General features: G+C 42.0%; 1 protein-coding gene across 1 annotated transcript in view; it reads right to left on the reverse strand.

Moving 5' to 3' along the window:
- The window catches only part of CCDC83 (coiled-coil domain containing 83), a 46,678-nt gene that overhangs the window by 16,830 nt on the left and 3,406 nt on the right, over positions 1 to 26,442 (reverse strand). Inside the window, exons 2-7 of the mRNA XM_023757380.1 lie at positions 23,812 to 23,932; positions 18,372 to 18,456; positions 16,903 to 17,062; positions 13,285 to 13,452; positions 5,781 to 5,872; positions 3,318 to 3,386 (exon numbers count right to left, since the gene is read on the reverse strand). Of these exons, the coding sequence (XP_023613148.1) occupies positions 3,318 to 3,386; positions 5,781 to 5,872; positions 13,285 to 13,452; positions 16,903 to 17,062; positions 18,372 to 18,456; positions 23,812 to 23,906 (669 nt within the window). The 5' untranslated portion in view covers positions 23,907 to 23,932. The remainder of the gene's footprint in view (positions 1 to 3,317; positions 3,387 to 5,780; positions 5,873 to 13,284; positions 13,453 to 16,902; positions 17,063 to 18,371; positions 18,457 to 23,811; positions 23,933 to 26,442) is intronic.

Below are 26,442 nucleotides of genomic sequence, written 5' to 3' on the forward strand. Positions count from 1 at the left end.
TCGGTCACCGTGCACCGGCTCCTGCACGCCTGCCCCCAACTTGCAGAGAACCGACTCCTGCGGCCCCAGGCACAGTGATCCCCCGCTCACCTTCCCTGCCTGGGAGGCGCGCGGGCAGGCGGGGACCTCCCCCCTGCTTTTACACTCACATACTTTCACCAGACATTCATTCAGAGTTTAAACAATCCATTCAATTCCTAACAACTTCCCAATTCCTGAGGGAGCTCTAAAGCCTCCCGCAATCTCCTTGCAACCACAATCCACAGAAAACAGAGAAACAGGCACAGACAAACAGGGCCCAAAGAACAGCTTTCCAACTCTATGGAAGCAACTAGACGATGGCATTATGCCAAACCCGGCGGTTGCGACCCGCCTCGTCTCAAATCCACGAGAGGAATACACTTCTCTCATGAGAGGAATACACATCTCTCATATCCGTGAGGAGAATACACATTCCTCGTGGGGAGCAGAACGTCTTCTAACTCTCCCCCGCCTGTGGTCGTACACGGCGCGTCCGCCTGGACCCCTCAGGCACCGATTCCAGAAGTGAGCTCACACAGGACAGAATACACAACACACAGACACTTACCGCGGCTACGCAGATTCTACGGATTGAGGATCCCTACATGGTCCTGGGAACCCCGGGCGAGCCCCCAAATGTTATGCCCAGATTTCAAGATTCCCAAGAAACCACATCAGGGAGCCAGCCAATCCGATGCAAAAGCATAAGAATCTGTATTCGAGCTAGCTCGGCTCCCCCACCTTGCCGACGCAGCGACAGGAAGCAGAGAGAGCAATACCTAGTTTTTAAAACTGGGGATTCATCTTGATCAGTTTTTGGAAACAGTATGGACCATGATTTTATCAAGGCAATTTAAAAAGAACTGTCAACATCACAAAAAGCATGTTGATTTTTTTTTAATCCCTTGCTTTCTAGACTCACTAACTCTATTTGGTCACATGGGAAGCTAGGAAAAGGGAAGAGAAGAGAAGGTGACAGTGACATTTTCACCTCAGGTGTCTGAGCAGATGGTGCAAAAGGAAATGCAAGAAGGGAAAATTTAAGGGGGCATTTAATGAGCTCTGCTTTGGCTACGTGGAGTTTGAAGTGCCTTTGGGACATCCAAGTGGGACCATTTGGCAGGCAAATTAAAATACAGGTCCAGAGCTAAGGACACACACAAGTTAGTGCCGAAGATGTACCTTTGAGAATCACATACAAATAACTTGCTAACAAGAGCCGTGTGTAGTTGAAGAGAGTTCTCTCAAACAGTAGTGAGTTCTCGTTCACAGATGGCAGCTAAGCATAGGTTTGGTGGCTACTTGTCAGGGCATAAAGGGAATTTCAAAGTACGGTAGTGAGTTTGGCACAACCTCTGTAGCATCTTATAACATCTAGACCAGTGATTCCCAAAGTGGGCGCTACCGCCCCCTGGTTGGCGCTGCAGCGATCCAGGGGGGCGGTGATGGCCACAGGTGCATTCGTTTTAACTTTTTTTGTATTACCTTTCTATTCTGAGTTCAATAAATAGTTTCATAATTTCAAACTTCAATGTTTCTAATTTACACCTTTCTTTACTATATTTTACGAAAAAGGTAGAAACATTAATACATATATCATTCTGTTTAATTGCTATTAAAATTTTTAAAAAATTAATTTCCAGGGGGCGCTGAGTAATATTTTTTCTGGAAAGGGGGCGGTAGGCCAAATAAGTTTGGGAACCACTGATCTAGACCAAAGATGATGTGCTTGTTTCATCCAACAACATGCTCTCACATATTCACTCAAAATTTAAGCCATATATTTGATTCATTCCTCCAATAAATATATCTATACCCAGGGACATCCTTTCATTCAATAACTACTTAATGAGAATATTTTATTAGGTTTCAGGGATATATAGTGGAAAAGTCATAGCCTGCTCTGTGAAGAGACAGATGCATAAACAGACAATTTCAACATATTTTATAAAAGAAAGAGTTACAGTGAAACAAGAGAGCACTGGGGGGAAAGCATTAAGACTTCCTGGGGGAGTTACAAAATGATTCACACAGCAATGGACAATCAAGTGGCTAAAGGAAAAGTTGGAGTTTTCCAGGCAAAGGAGTAAGGGCAGAGGGACCAGTATGTGCAGGGCAGGGAAAATGGAAGTACCCCAAATAGGGTTCTAGATAAAGAAGGTCTAGAGGTCCCCACATGGTCACATCCAGCAAGAGCCGTGTTAGAGCCTTGGTACAGGGAGACGGATAGACAGCTGGGCCGCTGGTTCCCACAGGCTCTTTAGGAGGAGGGCCAGGCTGGGATGGGATGGAGAGACTGCAGTGGGCAGGGACATCTTGACCTTTGGCAAATGGCTATAACTGTGGGTTTGGTGTTGGCTGCAACCGAATGTCCAAAAGGCCAGAGCAGTCGTTTTAGAAGTCAGCGGTGTGGGAAGCAGACTAAAACACTCCCCACACAGCAGAAAGGCAGAGGGAGCAAGGATCCCAAGGAGACCCCATAGATCTGAGCCCTTTTTACTAACACTCCCCACAAGAAGGCATGTAAGCCCCACCTCCCTATACATCAAGGGTCCATCTTAGAGAAGAGCAGGGGGAGGAAAGAAAATAAAAAAGACTGAACATCTATTGGAAGGAGACCATGCTATCCCCCAAAGGCAATTTACAACAGCAGACAGTGAGGTTGGAATGATCCTTTGGCCTTGCCCCCATCCCCCAGAACAGCGGTTCTCAACCTGTGGGTCGCGACCCCTTTGGGGGTCCAACGACCCTTTCACAGGGGTCGCCTAAGACCATTGGAAAACACATATACAATTACATATTGGTTTTGTGATTAATCACTATGCTTTAACTATGTTCCATTTGTAACAATGAAAATACATCCTGCATATCAGATATTTACATTACGATTCGTAACAGTAGCAAAATTACAGTTATGAAGTAGCAACGAAAATAATTTTATGGTTGGGGGTCACCACAACATGAGGAACTGTATTAAAGGGTCGTGGCATTAGGAAGGTTGAGAACCACTGCCCCAGAAGGAAGTGGGATCCTGAGGAAGACCAGATCAGTGTGAAGGCATAAAGAAGCTTGTACATTTGGGTATATTTTGTGAATTGTGACTTCTGGTTATTATTGAAATTATTTATGGCATTTGTTGAGTAACAGCTTGTAATAAGATTAAGACTCCATTTGAATTTTATTTTCCTCCGTCAGTGACAGTTCTGTGCTTTTCCCAGGACTTTAGCTCATAAATAAAAGTCATTTCCAGTTCAAAGAACTGAGAAAAGGACATTGTTTTTAACAATTCCACTCACCTCTTTTTTTAGCCAGTCGTTCTCCCAGATCTCCCGGTAGCTGCCCTTGTCGATGAACCGCACGGCATTCTGAAAGACAATTTCTCTCTAAGGACGAGTCACCGTGGTGGTTCACAAGTTTAGCACTGATGATGCAACTCAACTTACCTGGTCGTTCCTTTTAAATTCTGCTTTGCAAATACTTTGGAAACACACCTAGGAACTTTTCGTTCCGCTGTTCTGGCTTTACTATCCTACTGCATTGTTTTTACTGGTTTACACTGCCTAAGACAGGCAACTGAGAGAACTGGACAACGGCTGTCTATTCAATTTAGTCTCTGCTGTGACCCAGTCTGACTGCCATGGTGAAATCAAATCACTAATGATCTGCTTCACAATTAAGACGGCTAAGCTGTAGTGACCAAACATTCTTCAAGTTGATGGTCAAACACATGACCCAACGAATAATTACATTACTAACTTTCTAATCAAAGATTTCTGCGTGTCAGTAATAACAATAGTACATATTTACAAACCTAACATATCTATCCCTAAAGTACTTTTATATGGATACCCATGTTACCAATTCAGTATTCAGCCACTGAAGGGCACAACCGAAAGAAGAGAAATTAGGAAAAATCTTCAAGTCCATAAACATGGACAGAAATAAGTTTAAAATATGTTAAGGGAAAATTTATCCCTTAGAGTTGGAAGATTTGCAATAATTTTTTTTTCTTTAAACCAGGCTAATTAAACTAAGAGTGGACCTACTAGTACATTTCCTAGGAACCAGGAACTTTTATACTCCTGCTACAACCGCTACTTCTCAAGTTTCCTCAAACACAGAATTTCATCTGGACAAAAGCAGGGAGTAGCTCATAACTGAAGTTATTTGGATAACAGCTTAATTCACTAACAATGGAGCAGTGGTTTTCAACTTTGACCACACATTAGAATCTCCTGAACACTTTGGAAAATCCAGGAGCCCTGGCAACACCCCAGGCCAATTACATGAGCATCTCTAAGTGGGACTCAGGCACCACGTGGATTAAACAAATTCCTCAGGTGATTTCAATATGCAGCTAAGGATGTGCCACAATGGATTATAGGAAATTAAACTATGTGCTAAAATAGCCAGGGTGAATGAGGCAAACTCATTCGCGTGTGAGGGTGTTGGGTTATGCAGAGAGAAGAAGATGTGTGTGATGATTAAGAGCAATGATCTGAAGGAGAGAGGAATCTTGAATTGAATCTCGAGTCTGCCACGTGCTCTGGGCAAGTCATAAAATGTCTCTGTGCCTTGGGCTTCTCATTAGCAGGTTCTTACTTTATAGAATTGTTGAGAGACTTAGATGTAAAATGTGAGGAACAGTAAATCAGTCCTCATTATATACTGAGCATGTCTACTTAAAGCATATCTGATCTACATATGCCTTTTTAATCATCTTAACTATGATCAGATCACTAAATTGTTGATTTCACCATTTTGTCATATTCAGTCAAAGTGGCCCAACTGTATGGGCAGACAAACCATTGGTCAGTTTCATAATCTTCTATTTGTGTAAACCAGTAAAAATCACACAATAGGATAACAATAGTAAAAGAACAATTGAACCAACAGGGAAGCAGCAAACAGTTGCAACTGAAACTCAGTGAAGAATTTTAGAAAAGACCAGGCATTTATGATTCTGAAGAAGTAATATTCCAGATGAAGAGACAATCCCAGTGGGGACCCCACTGATTTAGGAGAAGTTCTGTGGACAGGGGAAGGACAATGAGGAAAAAAAGAGATATTTTTGCAAAACAAAGAAGTTCAAAAACATATAAGATTAGAAATTATATTTCAAATATTTTTTATATCCCAAATCTTTAAAGCTCCAGGAATATAAAGTATGCTCCGTTAGGTTTGGATATGTCAGAAAGTACTTTTTAGACAAACTATATTTTATTCTATAATTCATCCACAACTTTATTTAATAACTTACTGTAGCCATTATTATTATAATACTTTAAAAATAAATGAATAATAATTTACTGAGCTCTTGATTCTTATTAGGTACTATACTATTTAAATCATCTTATTCAATCCTTATTCTTTAAAGGTAAATATTATTATTGTCCCCTTTTTATAGATTTGAAAACTGAAGCCCAGAAAAGTCAAGTAACAAATTCAGTTTATACACCAACTAAGTGATAGAACTGTAATTTAAATTCAAACTGCCTAGCTTAAGACCTCAAGTTCTTAACTATTATAATACTAGAAGCCTGGTGCACAAATTCGTGCATGGGTGGGGTTCGGCCGGGCTGGCTATAGGGAGGGGCTGAGGGCGGTTGGCCAGCTGGCCCTGCCCTCTGGTTGAACTCCCGGTCAAATTCCTGGTGGAGGGGACAATTTTCATATTAGCCTTTTATTATATAGGATACTACAAGGAAAAATAAGGGGGAAAGTTGTATGTTTCTTAAAATAAGAAAATTGAAGTATACCTCTGTGGCCCATTCCTTCTTTTGGTCCAGTTGCAACAAAGTGTCTCTGATTATTCTTTTTCTAGCATCTTCTAGAGTGATTTTATACTGTTCTTTAAAAAGAAAATTAGAAGGCTTAACAAGGCTGTTTCTAGATAAAGCCATTATGTTAGTAAATTTTATCTTCCATGATCTTCACCTCCCCTTTCTACACCTTTTACTCCCTGAGTTTTCAGGTTACATAGTTAATGAAGCATCTAGAACCTTCAGTTAGCAGAAATGCTCTAATAATTTACTAGCACCTTAATGTGAGTTAGTTTAAGATGACATCTCTCCCAAGAACATTTGTACTTTCAAAGGATTATCTCTCCAAAGGGAGAGCTGCCAATATTTGAGTCCTTGTGTGTCCATCTACCCTTCATATCACACAACTTCATGTCACACAACTTCCTGTCACACAACTTCTGATTCCACAACAGAAATATAAGGGAGATTTGATTACCCACTTGCGTAGCATCCTGTACCTCTGACTTCACCTAACTACATTTCCAGTGTTCTTGGCGTGTGTTTCCTGGGATGGGTAGGACAAAATGAGAAGAGGAGCGAGAATGGTAGAAGAGCTGTGAAAGTCAGTAGACCTGGCTCTGAGTTAGGCTCAGAGGAAGAGAGAGGACAGAGAAGAAGTGCAGATTCTCTACCCTCTCTGGACTTTCTTAGGTCATAAATGTCAGAAGTGAGAGAGCAAAGGATCATAAAATTTGAAGCCTTGAGAGCTGCTTAGAGGTCATATAACCAGCACCCCTTTTCAAGAAAAGTGAGGCGCAGTGACATGGGGCTGCTTTACAGGTTGGAGAGAAGCAAAGCAGGATAAATCAGTCCAGTTTGTTCACTGTTCATACAATAAATCATCAAGTTTTTTTTTTATGTCTGTGACACTATTTAAGGCACTGATAGTATTGCCAAATAAGGGACAAAACCCCTGCCTTTAAGACATGTACGTTCTAGTGGGGAAGCCAGACCAGAAATATGTAAACAAGCAAATAAACATTTCGGGTGGAGATGTGTGTGATGAAAAAAAACTACAAGTCTCTATTTTAGATACGGCGATCAGAGAATACTTTTTTTAGGAGGTAACATTTGAGCAAAGATTGAATAAAGTAAGGGCGTCACCCGTGTGCAACAGGAGGGAACTGGACCACTCCCAACCAGAGAACAATCAGGTTAGTTTTGTTTTATGATAACATCTACGTTATATTTATAAGGCCTGAAGGATCATTATTGGGAAGTCGGAAAGTATTTTCTCATACAAATGATGTTGACAATTAAGGTTGCTGGATTTCTGGGCTGGTCCACAGAGACCCGTTTAGTTACAGGATTCCGTCACTAAACAGTAGCATTGTCCTCATAGTGGTGTGGAACCTCACTGCCCTTTGGGACATTGTTTCAAAGAGACAGTGTTCCCCACGGACCGAGTCAGCCAAGAACTCTCAGGGGTCTGCCTTGCATGGGGGAGTCTGCAGGTCTGCTCTTTTTGTTTGTTTTTTGTTGTTATTATTTAGCATTATTTTTTTATTATTGCTTAAAATATTACAAAGAGTATTACATTTGTCTCCTTTTTTTCCCTCTTGACCTTCCCCCAGCCTCCCCTACCCCCCAGTGTCCTGTGTCTATTGGTTATGCTTATATGCATGCATACAAGTCCTTTGGTTGATCTCTTACCCCCCCTTCCCACAACCCTCCCCAGCCTTCCTGCTGTAGTTTGACAGTCTGTTTAATGCTGCTCTGCCTCTGTATCTATTTTTGTTCATCAGTTTATAATGGTCTTTATTATCCATAAATGAGTGAGATCATGTGGTATTTTTCTTTCACTGACTGGCTTATTTCACTTAGCATAATGCTCTCTAGTTCTATCCATGCTGTTGCAAATGGTAAGCCACTATGGAAGACAGTATGGAGTTTCCTCAAAAAGTTAAAAATGGAACTCCCATTTGACCCATTGATCCCACTGCTAGGAATATATCCCAAGAAACCAGAAAAAACAATCAGAAAGGATATATGCATCCCTATGTTCATAGCAGCACAATTTACCATAGCTAAGATTTGGAAACAGCCTAAGTGCCCATCAGCAGATGAGTGGATTAGAAAACTGTGGTACATCTACACGATGGAATACTATGCTGCTGTAAAAAAGAAGGAATTCTTACCATTTGCAACAGCATGGATGGAACTGCAGATCTGCTCTTTCAGTAGTTTGGAGAGGGAGCCGCGGGGCTGGGCGGGACTTAGTACCATTTGGACTTAGTACTGGAAGAACTGCGTCTCCTAACAGAGGAAAACGCTGAAGGCAGAGTGTAAACACTTCTCTTCCTCATCTTTCTATTACTGCAATCCCTGGGACTCAGCAGATATTAAAAATATTTTGAAGAAAATTAAATTGGGCAAACTGCCCGTGTTTGGCAGGCAGGGATCTGAGGCTGCAGCGCAGGACAGCAGCCCCAAATCATGGCATCTGTCAGTGGCAGCTTTGGTGAGAGGGGAGGGGCCGTCAGCAGGGAGGAGGGGGCAGCTTTGGTGAGAGGGGAGGGGCCGTCGGGGGCCGCAATGGTCAGGGTTTGCCTCTAATGGAGTTGGAACAAGAGTGTCTGATGAGACAGCGGTTTATAAACAAGAGGGTTCGTAAGATTTTGGGGACTAGTCTAATTTGACATCTGGAGGGTGAGAAATGGAAGTTTTCATTCTTCCAGCCTACAGGTGCTCATCGCTAAAATCTGTATTTTTCTTACTCATTTGAAGTAATTGCTTGAGTATATTAATCTTTCCAACCTCATTTCTGATGGAATCTCTTTTTCAATTCAGGACGTAGTCCATTAGACTAATTCTGGGTATTTTTGAAACGTCCACCCAACAAAACACTAACATCAGTCTAAAAGTTGCCATGTATCAGGAGGCTAGCCGTAATAATTTTACAGACTTAGCATTTAAAAGAAACCATACAGCCCTGGCTGGTTTGGCTCAGTCACAGGTTCGATTCTGGTCAAGGGCACATGCCCAAGTTGCGGGCTCGATCCCCAGTGTGGGGCGTGCAGGAGGCAACCAATCAATGATTCTCTCTCATCATTGATGTTTCTATCTCTCTCTCCCTCTCCCTTCCTCTCTGAAATAAATTAAAAAATAAAATAAATAAAAGAAATAAAAGAAACCATACAACCAGGAGCTTGATAACATGAAATATTAATTCTTTGCTGTAAATAATAAAAAAGAGATGACTGAATACTCTCTGACTAAAGTTGTAGCTCTCTCTGTTGCCATATTTGTACTGAAAAAGCAGTAATAACATCCAAACTCTGTTTCAAATTCCGTATAAAATTGTGTGGGCTGCTTTTCTTCTTAAAAGCAGAGTTAACCCTGCAGAAGGGAGGATGTGAAACCTCGTCGTTACCCTTTGCGATTCAGAAGATCAGATAACAACTCTTAACCACTCATGTGTGAATACAGCCAAAGGAGCTGGGCGTGTGTGAAAGTCTCCTCATAAAAGTGTGAGACGTCGCCAGTGGGAGCGTGGGAGACTGTGACCTTGTGCCTTCGGGCTGCTGGCTGCTCAGGTGCCCAGTGTAATGTGGTCACTTCTCACAAGCTGACTGCCTGGCCGAGGCGTGCTTTGCATTTCCTCCTTTCTCTGTTGTGTCTAGCTCAGCTTCGGCTGACTCCTCCACAGCTTTTTGGGAGTTGGCTGTCTACTCTTCACATACTTCTGGTGTCATACCCCTTTAGTGTGCTGATCCTCCCCCGTGGTGGTGGCCTCCTTTCAGCCCCATCTGGAGAAAACCGAGCAGCACCAGCCCTGGAGTGTTTCTTCAGGCACAGCGCGTTACAGAGCTGCCCCTGCCTCCCTGCCTCGGCGCTGGGAGGACTACTTGAAGCACATTGGCTTGGTGTCACACACATGGGTTCAAATCTCATTTCTACTACTTACTGAGCTTGTGAGTTTGGTAAAGACAATGAACTCCTCTGGGCATCTCTTTCCTCATCTTTAAACCGGCATAGTGATATCCAACCCAGAGGAGCTTGTAAGGGCTAGAGGCGATAAGATGTAGAAAAGCAGGTGCTGGGACTGTGAATGCTCTTGGAGGTCACTGAGGGACTCTCAGGTTACCGATGAGGAAACTGACATTCAAAGAAGGAATGTTACTTTTTTGTAAGTGGACCTGAACCCTCGTCTTTTAACTCACAAAGAACTTGTATGGCTCCCTGTCCTGTGCACCTGGAAGGACAAAAGTCAAAATGATCTGTGACCCTAACATCTAATGACGGGTAATAACCCACACTTTCTCTATTCCTGGGCCTACCTCAGCTTTCCTTTCCTTTTATTGTGCGAAGGAGCCATGTCCTGAATAATCAGTCACTGTGTTTCGGTACCAATATCCTAATATCTCCTCCTAGCTAAAGCTCAGGGCAGCAGCTCGAGGCGCTTCTTTCTCCTCTGCCCCAGGGCTCAGTGTGGCTGCTGAATGAGTCAGGGTGGGACAGCGGACCAAGGATGGTTTGTGCTGGGTCTGAGCAACGACCCACGAGGAGACATGAACAAATCTCTGATTAGCTCTCTTCAGAGCCTGGGCTGGAGAATACTGCAAAATTGATCTGTGGGAAGCAAGGAGAGAACGGGACAAGCACACAGAGCATAGCAGAGGTGCCCTGAGAGGGAGTCACAGACGAGAGGTAAATGTAGGGAGGAGCCATCCTAGGGCCACCACTGATCCGATGGCCTTCACTTTCCATCTTCAGTCTTCCCATTCCTCACTATAGTGATCATGGGACATCAAGCAACCTGATTTTCGTCTCTTCCCTTTAAAATTCATGCTAGGAGGCTAGTAGTTCTGTCTTAGTAAGATACATGGAAAATCCTATAACTTTTCTGGTTCCTTTGTGAAAATAAGAGGTCCTTCAAGCACTAATCAATATGTTCAGTTTTTTTATATATATAATAATCAAACTTTCAATTTCATTCAGAGTTATGGCTATTCTCTCCTTAGCTTGGACCTTCTACCATTTCCTCTGACCTGAACTTCTGTAGCTCCTCCCCTAGGGCTGTAGGGGAGCATAGCAAGGGGCAGGAGAGCTCTCACTTGACTGATACTACCTCAAGCAATGACAATTTTTAGCTGAAACAAATCATCCAAATGTCTAATCAAGATAATGGTTGATGGACACAGGTAACATGATCAGGCATGTGGGCTGGGAGTGAAAGGGGCCAATGGGAAAAAGAAAGGGGACATCTGTAATATTTTCAACAATAAAGATAAATTTCAAAAAAGATAATGAGTTTAGTTTATATGAGAAAATCACTCTTTCTGCTTTAAAAATATAAAGAAATGCTGGATACAATTTTAAAACATTTTAAACATGCTAGAAAAAGAACTATTTTAGAAGTATAGCACTGGTGCACAAATACATAGACAAATCAATGGAACAGAATAGAAAGTACAGAAAGATCTCCAAATACACACGGGAAATTAAAATATGATGAAGTTCACATCTCAGATCATTAGGGTAAAAATGGATTACTTGATAAATGATGTTGGGACAGCTGGAAAATCATCTGGCAAAAAATTTCCTACCTCTCACACACACACAAAACACAAGTCAAAGATTTAAATATTAAACTACAAAATTTTCTCATAGACACCTCAAAAATAAAAGGCAAATGGGAAAAATATTTGTACCTTATATCACTGTTAAAGAGCTAATTTCCTTAACAATGGAAAATGTTTCACTACACAATAGAAAGTGGGCAAAGGGTGTGAACTGGTTCATATGAAAGAAAATTCATATGCTTCTTGAACTTATGAAAAGATATTCATTAGTGCTCATAATAAGAGAAATGTAAATTAAAGCTATAGTGAGATACAGCTTTCTACTTTTTAAAAACATATATATTTTTAATTGATTTCAGAGAGGAAGGGAGAGGGAGAGAGATAGAAACATCAATGATGGGAGAGAATCATTGAATGGATGCCTCCTGCATGCCCCACACTGGGGATTGAACCTGAAACCTGGGCATGTGGCCTGACCAGGAATCGAACTGTGGCCTCCTGGTTCGTAGTTCAACGCTCAACCATTGAGCCACACCAGCTGGGCCAATTTTCTACTTTTAAGGCTGACGAACAAAAAGTTGGATAATATTGCCCATTATTGAAAATGTGGGAAAACTTAGTACAACTTCTATGGAGGGCCAGGCCTCTCAAAATAAAAATAAATGGGCTGTTGGGCCAGCCATTTCTCTTTAGAGAGACACATAAATGAAATCACATGACTACAAGAATACTGATCACAGTAAAATGAGATATGTACAAGGATATTCATTGCAGCATTATTTGTAATAGTAAAAAGCAGGAAACAACCCAAATCTGTATCAGTAGGTTAAAAAATTATAGTACAAAAAGACCAAACAGCCATTGGGAGAATGAGGAGGTACTAATATGTACTGATCTAGAATGATGTCCACATTGTTGCATGAAAAGTCACACTCGTAGCATGCTGTTTGTGTATATAATATTCCTGAAAGGCTACGTTAGGAAACTGGTGACAGTGGTTTTATCTCGAGAGAGGACTGAGTGGCGGGGGAAACAGACAGGAGGGAGGAAGGTGTCACACTCTGTACTTTTCTTTTGGGAGGAGAACCTTTTGGAAAAGTGTAATTCCAAGCCCAGACTAACCTGGGGCCACAGTTATACCACCTGAGGCCCTGAGCTGGGAAACTTACATGGAAATTAGTCTAGAAGCAGAGTGTCTGGACAGGCCCTCAGCAGAGGATGATGGCAACGACCTCACGTGAACCCGCTACCATGCTGGGCACCATCTCCAGCTGGGCTCAGAACTGCCATCCACCCACTGCATTCCTTCAGGCCAGCTTTCTCCCACTTGTTCTTTCCTGTGACTTTCCTGTCTCGGGGTCTCTGGTGTCCCTTTAAGCCACTCTGCTAGTTGCAGCGACAGACAGGTGAGGTGGCCTCATGTTCCCCAGAGCTAGTCCTGGTGCATCCTCACGCCTAACGTCATCCTGCTCCATACCCTCTCCACTTCTGTGTCGTGTTTGTTCTCCAGTGTTTTCTGACTACAACTTAGCATTTGCTTGAGGCTGCTTTAGTTTACCTCAGGTGGATTTCCTTTCCAACATAACCCGACCCCAGCATGCTCCTGCCTCACTGAACTTACCCCAGCCTGGTGTGTGGGAGCACAGACACCACCCACTGAATGAAACTTCGTCCTTGAATGACACTTCTTTGGTTGCTGGCAGGGTTTCTCCACCCCACCTCCCCTCCCTTTTCTTCCCCTCCGCAGTTTCTTAGGTGGTCCTGGGATAGTTTTTCTGTTTCCTCCTCCACTTCTGCCCTGGGGCTCAAGCTGCTGGTGCTGACCCAGGGGAGAGGAATGGATGGTTCAGGGATTACCCATTTTTTTTCCCCCATCAAATGTCTGCCCTCTAAAGTCTTTTTACTGAACTTGAACTGGTTTTGTTGCAACTGACCTGACATTTTCTCCGCATTCTCTTTCACTTTATTGATGTCATTTTGTAAGGAGATAATGAGTTTAGCATGTTGTGCACTCCCTACATTCTTGTACTCTTCCCAATATTCCTTCTCACTGAGTTTCTCAAGAAATAGTTTCTCAGCATTACTTATTTGCAAGCGCATATCTGTTGAAAGAAAATCAAAACACCATGTCATTTCTGCTGTCCTTGCCACCATTATATGCTGCCATCTGATTGGATGAATCTGATATTAAAATGCTGTTATCTCATAAATCCTATTTTATATATAGGAACTCTAAACTATTCAAACTATCATTTAACTATCCCTCATGATTCAAAATCTAAAATTAAAATTTCAATTCTAAAGTAGATGTTTGGTTTGGGGCTATAATAGACAATTAAACTATATGCCTAGAAACCCCCAAGTTTAAATTATTCCTCTTGTACAATATATGATGTCCCACACTTTTTTTTTTATTAGTAAATTGTCATTTTTCTGCCCATTATGCCTCTGGGCAAAGTGATTTCACCCTGTATTATTCCATCGTCCTTGGGAACCATTTCTATAAGTGAGTTGTTTAGCCTGTCATCTCAAGTTCATTTGTGTGAAATGATAGTGTATGATAGTCATAACAACAAGTTTCCCCCAAACCCACTTATAAGACTTCAGAGTGAAAGATATGTTCCCCAGTTAAATAGGTACAGACACTGAGCCATCTCAACTATGTAAGTGTTCCGTTGGTCCTGGTGCACTTGCTAAGCATGATGTGCCACTGAGTCTTCAGGCTGAATATTGTGCTGCTGGATATTTTGGAAAAGGAAGCATTACAGAGAGGCAGGTGCCGTGACGTAATGGCTACGCAGCTCACTACCACACACCCTCTTGTCTGAGAGCTCCTTGCGGGCAGTACCACCTCTCCCTCATCTCTGAGAGCTCCTGACGGCAGCTAACCCTCTCAACTCGTCTCTGTAAGCCCAGCTCTTAGCAAGAGTCTGGCACGTAGTTGGGGCTCAGTAGATGCTTATGGAATGACAGATGCATTCCAGTCAGGCGGGAGGGCTGTTCTTCAGTCCTGAGGTCCAGGAGGACTCCAGACATATCTTCTTCCAAAGATGTAAGATCATAGATTTTGACACCCCTTCATAAACGGCACTTGCTATTGCCATTTAACAGTTAAGCCTCCTCTAACCCCGATGGTCAGCGTCCTCTCATTTGAGCAGATGATTGCCGGCTCAGCCCTTGTGCCACATTTGGCTTTTGGGGGGGGTGCGGGTTGGCATCACGTTACTCTACTTTCCCAGAACCCTCTTCACTTCCCTTCTGGTAACACCCTTTTCCTACTCCTTGTCAAATAAAGTTGTTTGTCTGAAAAATGCTACAATAATAAGTAAAAGTTCAAGAAATAAACTATGTTTCACATACTCACAACTGAAAACCTACTTCTGCCCCACCCTGTATGTAGGCCAATTATAGTGGCCCCTTCTCCTGACCACAGGGATGGGTCCCGGAGTGGGCATGTGTCCCAAGCTAGGCACATGCTGAGTCCTTCAGAGAAATATTTTTACTGAAACTGGTGGAAAACGTGTCTCTCGTCTCCATTCTGAGGTTATAAGGATGTAAGATCAGAGGTGTCTATGATTTGAGTGCCAGCCTCATGGGGACAACATGACAGGGAGAGCACAGGGATGAAGGAGGTGGGGAGGGCGAAAGAAGAAGAGAGGGGAGGGGAGGTAGGGAGGGGAGAGGGAGATTTTTTTTTATATAAGAGCTGAGATCTGAGAGCATGTGAGGCTCTGGGGCACCTGCCTTTTCTGCTTGGTTATCTGAAAAAGAATGATCATCTTCTTTATGTTTAAGCAAGTTTGGGTTAGATTTTTATCCTGGTAACTGAAAGAGTCCTAACTAAAGTTGGAAGGAAGGCGTTACATCAGTGCTTCTCAAGCCTCACCGTGTGTAGGAATCTCCTTAGGGCAGTGATGGTGAACCTTTTGAGCTCGGCGTGTCAGCATTTTGAAAAACCCTAACTTAACTCTGGTGCCGTGTCACATATAGAAATTTTTTGACATTTGCAACCATAGTAAAACAAAGACTTATATTTTTGATATTTATTTTATATATTTAAATGCCATTTAACAAAGAAAAATCAACCAAAAAAATGAGTTAGCGTGTCAGAGGTTCACTATCACTGTCCTAGGACCTTGTCAAAATGCAGGTTCCGATTCAGTAGGTCTGGACGGGTCTGAGGTTCTGCATGGAAACAAGCTGAAGGTATGGCTGCTGCTCCACAAACCAGCCCAGTGGCCAGTGATCACCTGTACGTAACAGACACACCTGCTCTCTCCCCCTTTCTTCCTCGGCTTCTGTGGGCGGCTTTCTTCCTTGGACGGCACGCACGTTGTCCTCCTCTGCTGTGCTCAGGCATCCAGCTGGGCCCCAGCCTTGCATGACATACACGCCCGGCACTCAGCCCAAACCCGAAGCAGGCACACCTCAAGTCACTGGGCCCGTTCCCTGTGGAGGCCGCTCAGTGAGCACATCAGAGGAGCTGTTTTGGTCTCACTCCCATCTCAAGGGACTGACGAAAGGATTCCTTCCAAACATAAGCAACACTTTCCTGGAGAGGAGCCCTGCGCCATACACACCTACCACCTCATGACGTCATTGTTGCCCAGAAAGAACGGGGGTAGGAGGAGGTGGATGGGGACAGTTTTGGAGACCCCCAAGAATGAAGTTTGCTGGTTAATGTTTGCTTTTGGTAACTGTTTCGTTCAAACCAGCAAATTCTCTTTGAAGGCATGCCTGCTCTGTGCCAAGTGCTTGGGACACACGGGGAAATGCAGGACCTTCTAGTCCCAGCTTCCAGTACTGCTTCCTGATAGCACTCAAGTCTCTTGCCCATGCTTTCCAGCGTCCTAGCAGAGGTGGTGCTGATAGGGCCCTGGCTAAAGTAGTTTTAGAAATCCTAGCAGCAAGTTTGGGATTATGGAATAGGAATTAAAAAAAAAATACAAGTGTCAAAACTGTGTGTGTAACTTACCCCCAGGATCATGGTATTTCCTAAGCCCATGGCAAGAGTATGTCCTGGGTCCTTCAGATTCTGCGCCTGTCCTCCACACTGCCTCTTTTCCCACGCGAATCCCTCTTTGCCCATCTAAATGGGGGTGAGGTGGGGCTGGGCTCGGTAGAGATAGTGGTCGGGGGAAGCTTCATGGTTATATTCACCTTATCATTCCCGTCTCTGAACTGAGGCAGAAGCCAATGAGGCCACCAAGCAAGAGAATTCCCCAACAGAAAGGACAGACCCCCCACTGTGAGGAGTTCAGAGTGGCGTCTGCCAGGATACCGTCCAGTGTGTGAGCGTCAGAGGGTTTTCATGTGTCTTTGGTTTTCATCCCTGCCCTTCCTCCTCCTCCTCACTTGGTTCCAGCTCTCTGCCCACTCTGTGACTTCCCTCTCCTGTTCCTTTACCTCCATGTGTTTGTAGTTGTGGTGATAATGATATCCTCCGAAATATGGTCACAGCATTTTTGATATGTTAGGAAACAGCAGCGTTAATACATTCAAGACATAAACTTGATTCAGCTTTATGGTAAACTTCCGAGTTCGTACATCACCTTTTAAGTTTTGTTCCTGGTCTCTTTCAAACTTCCACTTCTCTTTCATTGCTGTTTCGACATCCTCTCTTGTTACTTTTAATCCTTCCGACTTCTCTTCACTCAGTTCCTTTAGTAGGTTCCGTATGTGCCAAATCTGTTCATCCTTTAAGCGTCCGTTCTGTCATGAAAAACAACAGTAATCAAGTACATCTGCTGAAGTGTTTACACGGATTTTCCTCAAAATAGAGGCTTACAAAGTGAGAAAGAAATATTTAATTAAATAAGGTATACAATAATATCTTTAAAAGTTTATGGAATATGGGAGACTTAAAATTAACCCCAGTAACCATTGGATAGAAAATTACATTTAGCCCGACTGGTGTGCTCAGTGGTTGAGCATTGACCTATGAACCAGGAGGTCACGGTTCAATTCAGTTGCAGCTCGATCCCTGGAGGGGGGTGTGCAAGAGGCAGCTGATCAATAATTCTCTCTCATCACTGATGTTTCTCTCTCTCCCTCTCCCTTCCATTCTGAAATCAATAAAAATATATATTTAAAAATTTGTAGATAGTCTTTTTTAGACAAAAGCCCCCCTCCTCAAATAACATTTCAGTGTGGAAGTTTCAGGGTCCCCATAAAGTTAATGTTTTAATAGGGGACACCCTCAGTATTTCGCCATTCATGAGATGCTTTATGGGATAAGTTTAATGACCATTTACTGCTTTCAAACTTTATTTCTGTTCGTCTTTAGTTCGTATAGTTGCATACAGCACCTCTTGGATATTCATTTTCATCTGATTTAAAAAACAACAACAAATAGTCTTAAACATTAAATTAGTCATTTTAGCAACTAAGATTGTACTTTTCAAATAATATTTACATATTCACAGTCTAAAAAATCTAAAGGAAAACAGATACAGAAATTAAAAATAGAGAAACAATGTTTAGGTTAAAGAAGAAATTAGAAGATTAATGTGGTTTCAGAACTTTAAAATTTTTAACCTAACACTCGGCATCCTCATGATCTAAATAACACAATTCAGCCTGGCCGGTGTGGCTCAGTGGATGAGCATTGACCCATGAACCAAGAGGTCACCGGTTTGATTCCTGGTCAGGGCATATGACTGGGTTGCAGGTTCAATCCCCAGTAAGAGGCGTGCAGGAGGCAGCCAACAGATGAAGTTTCTCATCGATGTTTCTATCTCTCTATCCCTCTCCCTTCCTCTATCTCTAAAAATCACTAAAAACATATTTAAATAACAAAATTCAAATGGACTTCCTTTGACATTGCAATTAATATAATAGGAACAGCAATACCCTCTTGCCTCCCATGTACAAAAAAACCACACTTAAATAGATTGTAAATTAACCAATTATAAGCACTAAGTAAGATAATTTCCTAGGGTACATTTCATAACTCAAAAATTTTTAAAGCATTTGTGTAAATGTTTAATGACTATAAATAGGCTTTAAATCTTATACTCACTCTGTCATGAGACTTTTGGTTCTTTTCTCTAAGATTTTTTATCTGCACCATCAATCGTTCTACTATATTCTCCTTTATTTGCAAGCTGGTAATAAACCAAGATAACATTTGTTACAATTACTTATCTTAGGAAAAATTAGTGAGTCAAAATTGAAAAGTTCAAAAGAAATAAAGTGTTAAATAGATTATAAAAACCCATGTAGGGATAAGAACCTCTCTTAAGTGGTTTTGTGTTTCTGGGTATATTTTACTCAGTAAAAGATAGAGATAACTTCAGTTTTTAAAATCAATCACCATTTGTATTTCATAGTAGTAATTTTGATGCTTTCTAACTACCTTTAAATAATTCAGCTTTAAGAGACCCTAGAAAGGGCACACTTAAAACATGATTTCTAGAATTCTAAAAACATTCAGATAAAAATGACAAAACAAAGACTTTATAAGGCATGCCCATCTTCTTGAAATGGAAAGGTAAACGAGGCATACCTATTGGTTCAAGTTCATTAGTATGTCATCTCTTCTATAAATAATAAAAGCTTCTTTCCTGACACATACATTTTTAAAAATATATATTTTATTGATTTTTTACAGAGAGGAAGGGAGAGGGATAGAGAGTTAGAAACATCGATGGGAGAGAAACATCGATCAGCTGCCTCCTGCACACCTCCTACTGGGGATGTGCCTGCAACCAAGGCACATGCCCTTGACCAGAATTAAACCTGGGACCTTTCAGTCCGCAGGCTGACGCTCTATCCACTGAGCCAAACTGGTTAGGGCCACATACTTTTTTTTTTAACACCCACAAGAATTTGTTGAGCATCTGCTAAGTATGAAAGAGAGAAAAGTGCAGAAAGACTTTGGCCATTTGATGGCTATTTGAAGTGTTAAGTATATCTTGATATCTCTGTTACTTAGTAAAACTTTTAACTTTATAGATGAGACCAAAATAAGGCCTCAGAAATAGCTCTATATAACCTCCTTACCTCAACTTAAAAAACACACAGAATATAGCAGTTCTGTGGTGTAGTGAACAGAGAGGGGCGTGGTTAATGGATGAGGAACTCTGGTTTTCAATCTTGTCCCTACCACTTCTTACCTATCTGCCCGCAGGCAAGTCAGTTCTCTGAGACTCAATTTCCAAGCTGTGAATGGAGGCCAATACCCAGCTCTACATATTTTTATAAGGGGTTAAAATAAGAAATCATATGTGAATGTTTCTGACATAAAGTACGTAGTAAATTTCAGTTGAATTGAATCTAACTTCCTCAACCCTTCCTCCAAATGATCATTTATATTTGTGACATTGTATACATAGTAGAGAGAAAAATAAGGTTCCTTCTTTCCAAATGATGAGAAAATGGGACATAAAAACAAAACAAGCAAATCCTTTAGTGGCATAAAAGCTCTGTTTAGATACTATGAACCTTGGATTTTAGGCTTGGCCTCCACTAACTGCCTCTTAACCTGTTTAGGCCTCGGCTTGCTCTTCTATAAATAAGAGAATTGAAGGAGATGAACGCCATCATTCCTTGTCAGTCCCAAGATTCTACAATTTAAGTTGATCAGTGTTGCCTTTCATGCAGTCAGTCGTACAGACTAGTATAATGGAGATTTAATGAGTAGCCTCCATGTGCCCAGCATTGATTTGGGCTGTATAGAGACAGTGGCGAACAATGAATGTCCTTATGATACTGGCCTTCAAAGAGCTTACATTCTACTAGACAACAAAGTAATACACAAACATATTATTTACATATTGTGATAAATGCTATGGGGGAAATAACAGGATATGAGAACAATAGTAAGTGAAAACACTACTATAGATACGGTGGTCTCCACACAATAGTTTGAAATAAAGCTATTGGGATGTATAAGCCATCTTTTACTTCTTACCTAAAGCTTAGATGTACGATTTTGAAAGAGTGCCTTTTCTACCTCCCATTTTTAAGGAGAAAAATAGAAATGTTATCAATGAAAATGATCGGAAAGAGCCTATGCTAATTATTCACATTTGTGCAATTATAATATGGTAATCCTAGTTCTCTGCATGGGTGGAGCAGGGAAATGGGCACCAAGTATGTGGTCTCCATTGGTGTGAGACTGAGAGCCTACCTTGAAGGTGACTGAGCATGCAAAGAGCAAACTGGAGATTACATTCAGCCCCAACCCCAGATATTGCATGGGACACACTTGTACTAAAAAAAAAATTGTTGTTTACCTGACATTCAAATTAAATTGAGCCTCTGTATTTTCATTTGCTGCATCTGGCCACCCTACACTTAAGCCTACCATTCCTCCCCTCAGAGAAGAGAGGAGCAAGCAACCGAGGGCTTTGTCTTGTGTTCCTTCTGCAGTGAGCAGTTCAGAAAGATCTGCAGGGGAATTCTGAGATGCCCCGAAGGTTTTGGCGGCATCATCGCCCCCCTCCTTACCAGGGGTGGGCAAACTTTTTGACTCGAGGGCCACAATGGGTTCTTAAACTGGACGGGAGGGCCGGAACAAAAGCATGGATGGAGTGTTTGTGTGAACTAATATAAATTCAAAGTAAACATCATTACATAAAAGGGTACGGTCTTTTTTTTTTTTTTAGTTTTATTCATTTCCAATGGGCCGGATCCGGCCCGTGGGTCGTAGTTTACCCACGGCTGGCCTAGACCAGTGATGGCGAACCTATGACACGCGTGTCAGAGGTGACATGCGAACTCATTTTTTTGGTTGATTTTTCTTTGTTAAATGGCATTTAAATATATAAAATAAATATCAAAAATATAAATCTTTGTTTTACTATGGTTGCAAATATCAAAAAATTTCTATATGTGACACGGCACCAGAGTTAAGTTAGGGTTTTTCAAAATGCTGACACGCCGAGCTCAAAAGGTTCGCCATCACTGGCCTAGACTCTCCTTGGAATTCACTTCCATGTTGTCAGGCCCCACAGAGAGATGGATTTGAGCTTCAGGACTCCACGCTGTGAGCCACTGTGGGAATTCAAGCTTCACCGTTCTCTGTACTTCTTCCTTTTCATATCTCCCTCATCTACTCAGTGCCCTAGTGACCCACATGGCACACTAAATGCTGAAAAAAGTGGGATAATAAATTAGTGAGGTAGGACATATTAAAGAGAATTAAAAGGCTATATAGCACTATTACTCTAAAGCACAATGATGTGAAATTCTTAGTATACAGAATGTCACCTTTTCTCTTCCCTCCCTGTATTTTTAAAATGTTAGCAATGTGTCCTCTTTCTCCCTCTATGCAATTTTATTGAGAGTTCTGCGAAGGAAAATAAATTTAATTCCCTGAATTAAAAATAATTCCCTCAAACAAAAAGTTCTATACTTTTCTCCCTCTCTCTCTCTCTGTCTCTCTCCCCCCCCTCCCCCGCCCCATAATAATATACACATCTCTTTCTATATCTATATCCATACTCTTTGTGGAAAACTGGGGAGTGAGGGGAGACAAATATAAGGAGAAAATAAAAACCATCATTGCCCAGAGCTGGTCACCTTATAGGTTTATCATTAACAGTCTCAGATCTTCACAAATAACCATGGAAGTTCATGACCTTATTTTCTTGGAATATATTAAAAAAAAGTTCAATTGTTCAGAAATCATTGACTGCCTACTATGTGCTCTCAGCTTGTTGTTAGGAGCTGAGATTGTGTATGAGAAATGTTAGAGGTTGCTGGGGGACCCTGGAAGAATCCTCTCTCAGAGAATGAGGGGACGTCCTGGTGATCTGTCACGTGACAAAACTTCTGTCACCTAGGAACACCTGGAATGATACAGTGTCCCTAGCAGTGAGGCCTTGGCTGTTCCAGGCCATGAGATTATTTATTCAGTTTTTACAAAGCAAAGAGAACAAAAGCATGGGATGTTTAATTTCTATCGGGGCAACATTATGAGAATTTTTCAGTGTTGCTACATTATGAGAATTTTTCAGTGTTGCCTCTTTGTAAACCTCTGTGACATAGGAGAAAGACTGGCCTCTGGTTGACCCAGAAGAGAGAGAAACAGTTGTGATTGGACGTTGTCACTGTAAGGTGGGGAGGAAGCACATTAGAGACCAGGTTGTAGTCACAGAGGCTGAGTTTCTGTCCATCTCTCCTAAGACGAGATGAGGAAGCTTTGCAGTTAGGTTGAGAAGTGAGTGCTGGTAGTATCTGGTTATTAAAGTTATGTCAAGCAGAAAATAAAAGGGAACCTTGTGAAAGGTCCCTTTCCATGGGTCTTTCTCTCGTAGTCTCTCAAGAAGCAGATGAAGTTTCCCTGAATTAAAAATAATTCCCTCAAACAAAGACCTAGTCACCACTGTCACAGGTTCCCCACTTCCCACCTTGTCCCCTCCAGCAAATGGCTTGCCATTCCCAAATCCCAAGGGCCCCACAGGGCCCTGCTCACCTGACACTTGCCAGGGGCATCCGAGTCTGCGCTTGCCCTCTTGCCCTCACCCTGCCTTCTCTTGTTTCCTGGACTGGAACAAGCACTTCCTCACCCGTGTCTTTCCCATAAGCCTTCTCTCTACCGCTCTGTCTCCATAACACCCGTTCCTCTCCCAGACATCAGCTGAAACATTGCTTCTTAAAATGAGCTTTCCCTGACCCCTCTGTATCACCCCACTCTTTTCTTTCATTGCACCTTAATTATGTGTGTGTATTTTTTTTTTTTAAAAAGCTTGAATTAGTTATCTAATGTCTGTCTCTCATGCTTCATCAGACAGGGACCTGTTCACTGTTGTCACCTAGTACCCAGCATTTGCCTCCTTCTTGGCAAACATTCAAGTATTAGTTCAACGAATGCATGAATGAAGTACATTCTTATTTGGAAAGAGACTGACCTATAATCATTCATTCACTCCCTAAGAATTACACATAAAAACACCCACCCTGTGCCAAGGCTGGGGTTCAAAAGCTGCCAAGGGGCTCAGTTCCCACTGGTCGGGTACAACATGAACACAGAGTAGGTGTGACCTCTAGTTTTGTCTCCAGCTCCTGGGAGGGAAACATTAAAAAATATTATTCTTACTAAAAATAATGCCAAATCGTTTGTATTTGATCTGTAGCTATTTGGAGAGAATGCAAATTGGAATGTCTGGAAATGAAAAGTTAAATAAAGAAGAAACGTTTCCTCGTTTACTCTTCTGTGAATGTATGCTAACTTGCATGTTGTGTGTATACGGGAAAGTGACCAATAAAACAGGAGGGAGGGAGGGAGCTAAAACCACATCGATGAGTGCTGTTCCATAGCTACTGCTCGGGCTACGTGACAGTCCAAGTTTCCCAAACTGTTAACAATAGGCACTTAGCGCAAGAGTGCAATTCCGCCTCCAACCCCCTGCAGCCCGGCTCCCTGGACAGCTTTTACGTGATTCTTAATGATGACGATGGCCATTCACACACAGAAACCGGAAACCGCTGGATTTTTTACAAGCCACGCTTACTGATAGTGTAGAAGTGCTTCACTGATGGACAATCTCTCTTCTCTCGGCAGCCCATCTTGGGTATCCTTTTTACTTGCTTTCGCTGGGGTTTCCATTGTGTTGCTTAGCTAGTAAGAAATACCTGTTTCAAAAAGAGATGTGAGAGAAGTAAATAAACTCTTGTCTTGGCCCCTCTACTGGTGTTTACTCAAGATTAGGCACCCAGACTGATTTTCCACCTCACATCCACCACAATTCCGCGACGTCCTTCATCAATTGGATTCTTGAATTCTGTGTGTAGCCCAGGTGCAGGGTTAGCCCACCCCAAACGGTGAGGCTCACTCCCTCATGTTATCTATCTGTGGCCCCGATCAAGCTTCTTTAAGAGCAATGACTGAACTTTTTAAATCATTTTATTTCTCCACAGTGTTTGGCAGAATGCACTACCGATAGCAGCTGCTCAATCCATGTTACTTTTGAAAAAATTAAGACAAAGCAAAAGAACTGCTTTCTACGAGCACCAAGAAATCTGGATCCAAAGGAATCAGGCTTGGCCAGGGCTGTCATAAAGAGCGAATAGAAACACACATTAAAGTATTTTTTAAATGGTTAAGAGGTTTATAAGTAAAAGATAATAATAATAATAATAATAATAATAATAATGCATTCTTATTAACAGTAACTGTTCATCAGCTATTAATTGCTTTTGCATCTAGTAATAAAAAATTATCAAAAATAATATTTTTTTAAAAGTGGAAATTAGGCCCACTGTTCAGGTAGTTTGATAGTAAACAGGAATACTCCAGAGATTGGACACGGGTACTAAAGTACTTCTTTTCAAATAGTCTTTAACAAATTTTCTTTTATCTTTCATTTTTCCACTAATCTCTAAAAAACAACTGCCTACCCTTCAGTCGGTGTATTAGTTGGGTATGGCAGAAAGAACATAACCTTTGTAATTTGTTAGAATAGCTGGGAACTCCGTGAGACTGGGGGTGATGTTATTCTTGTGTGTCCCTGTATTTCACCCCCAGCATGACAGATGCACAACAAATCCTTGTCAAGTGAAGAAATAGATAAGATGGATGAGTGACACAGGCAGACATGTTTTAATACTAGATCCACCACTTACTATCTATGTAACCTTGAATAGGTTGCTTAATCTTTTTGAGCTTCAAATTCCTTACCTATAAAGTGAGAACAGAAATCTTCTTCTGAAAGCTGTGGTAAGGATTAAATAGGCTACTCTTTATAAGGCACCTAGCAGTGTCTGACGTATAGAAAGAACTCAATATTATGCCCCCTTAACTTACAGCCCCCGATCGGGCTTCTTCAAAGGCACAGCAGGATGACTGCCGGCTGCCAAGTATGATGATGCGTGGGAAGGCTCACCTGTGTGGTTTGCTATTGTCAACAGCCATCATTGATTTGGAACACTGAATTGGCAGTCTACACGGATTATTCATACCCACAGTGGAAAAACTCTGACATGAGAACACACCTTTTCCCTGTAGACATGCTGCTCGCACACCCAGGCCTCCAGCGAGGCCCGGCCTTTGTGTCTGAGACTTTTCTAGCCAGGTGTGCGCATCTCTACATTCTAACCGACCCGGGTATATGTGAATCCAAATGTACTGCAATACTTGCCAACTGAGAGTCACAAAGGTGACACAACAGAAATACTGAATCCGTTGAGGCAGGGCAGTAGATTAACTGTGTTCTCAGATAGGAAAGTGTGAGAATAATTCCATGAGCTACAAACCAAAACGTGTCACTGTACCATCACTGTTCACAAAAATTTGCCAGCTAAGGGGAAAAAAATGACTTTCTTTTGTTTCAGATACAGAGTTGAATTTTTCATATTATTTTCTATTTTAGAGTTCGAATTTTTAACTTGACAGCTGCACAAAAAGACAGCATGCTGACAAGGGTTTCATTTCACAGTAGCTTACAATTGAACAGTGATTTTTACTATAAAATATTTCATTTACAAGTTAAAACAAATGTCAACATTAACCTCTAATTTTCTTTCCGAGTCATATGGAAGAGATCAAAGTGTTACGGTTCCCACCTGCAGCACCCATCTGGTGCTGGAGGAAAAAATGACCTCATCTTGCAAAGTTACCTCAGCTACCTGGCTCTAATGTTTTCAACTCTCTGACTAATGTATGCTTAGTTACCTAACTGCAGCCCGTGGCAAAGGATTTTAATAAAATATGAGTGAAAATGTGGATCCATTAAGTCCAAATGATTTATGCATAAACTATATTAAGATTCATTGTTTCGCACCCTTTCCAGAAAATTAGTAAGCCAATTGGATTGCCTGTTCTATAGTTGCACCAGAGGCTCAGTGCACAATATTTGTCACTGTGGGGGCGAGGGGGTCCCTCAGCCTGGCCAGCACCCTCTCGCAGTCCGGACCCCTCTGGGATAGCTGACAGTCGGACCCAAGGGGTCCTTAGCGCTGATGCGGGAGAGGCTCCTGCCACTGCTGCTGCGCTCACCAGCTGTGAGCCCGACTTCTGGCTGAGTTGGGCTCCTCCTGTGGGAGCGCACTGACCACCAGGGGGCAGCTCCTGCATTGAGCATCTACCCCCTGGTGGTCAGTGCGCGTCATAGTGACCAGTCATTCCGATGTTTGGTCGATTTGCA

This window comes from Myotis lucifugus, unplaced genomic scaffold (assembly GCF_000147115.1).
Source record: "Myotis lucifugus unplaced genomic scaffold, Myoluc2.0 scaffold_106, whole genome shotgun sequence".
Classification (NCBI taxonomy): domain Eukaryota; kingdom Metazoa; phylum Chordata; class Mammalia; order Chiroptera; family Vespertilionidae; genus Myotis; species Myotis lucifugus.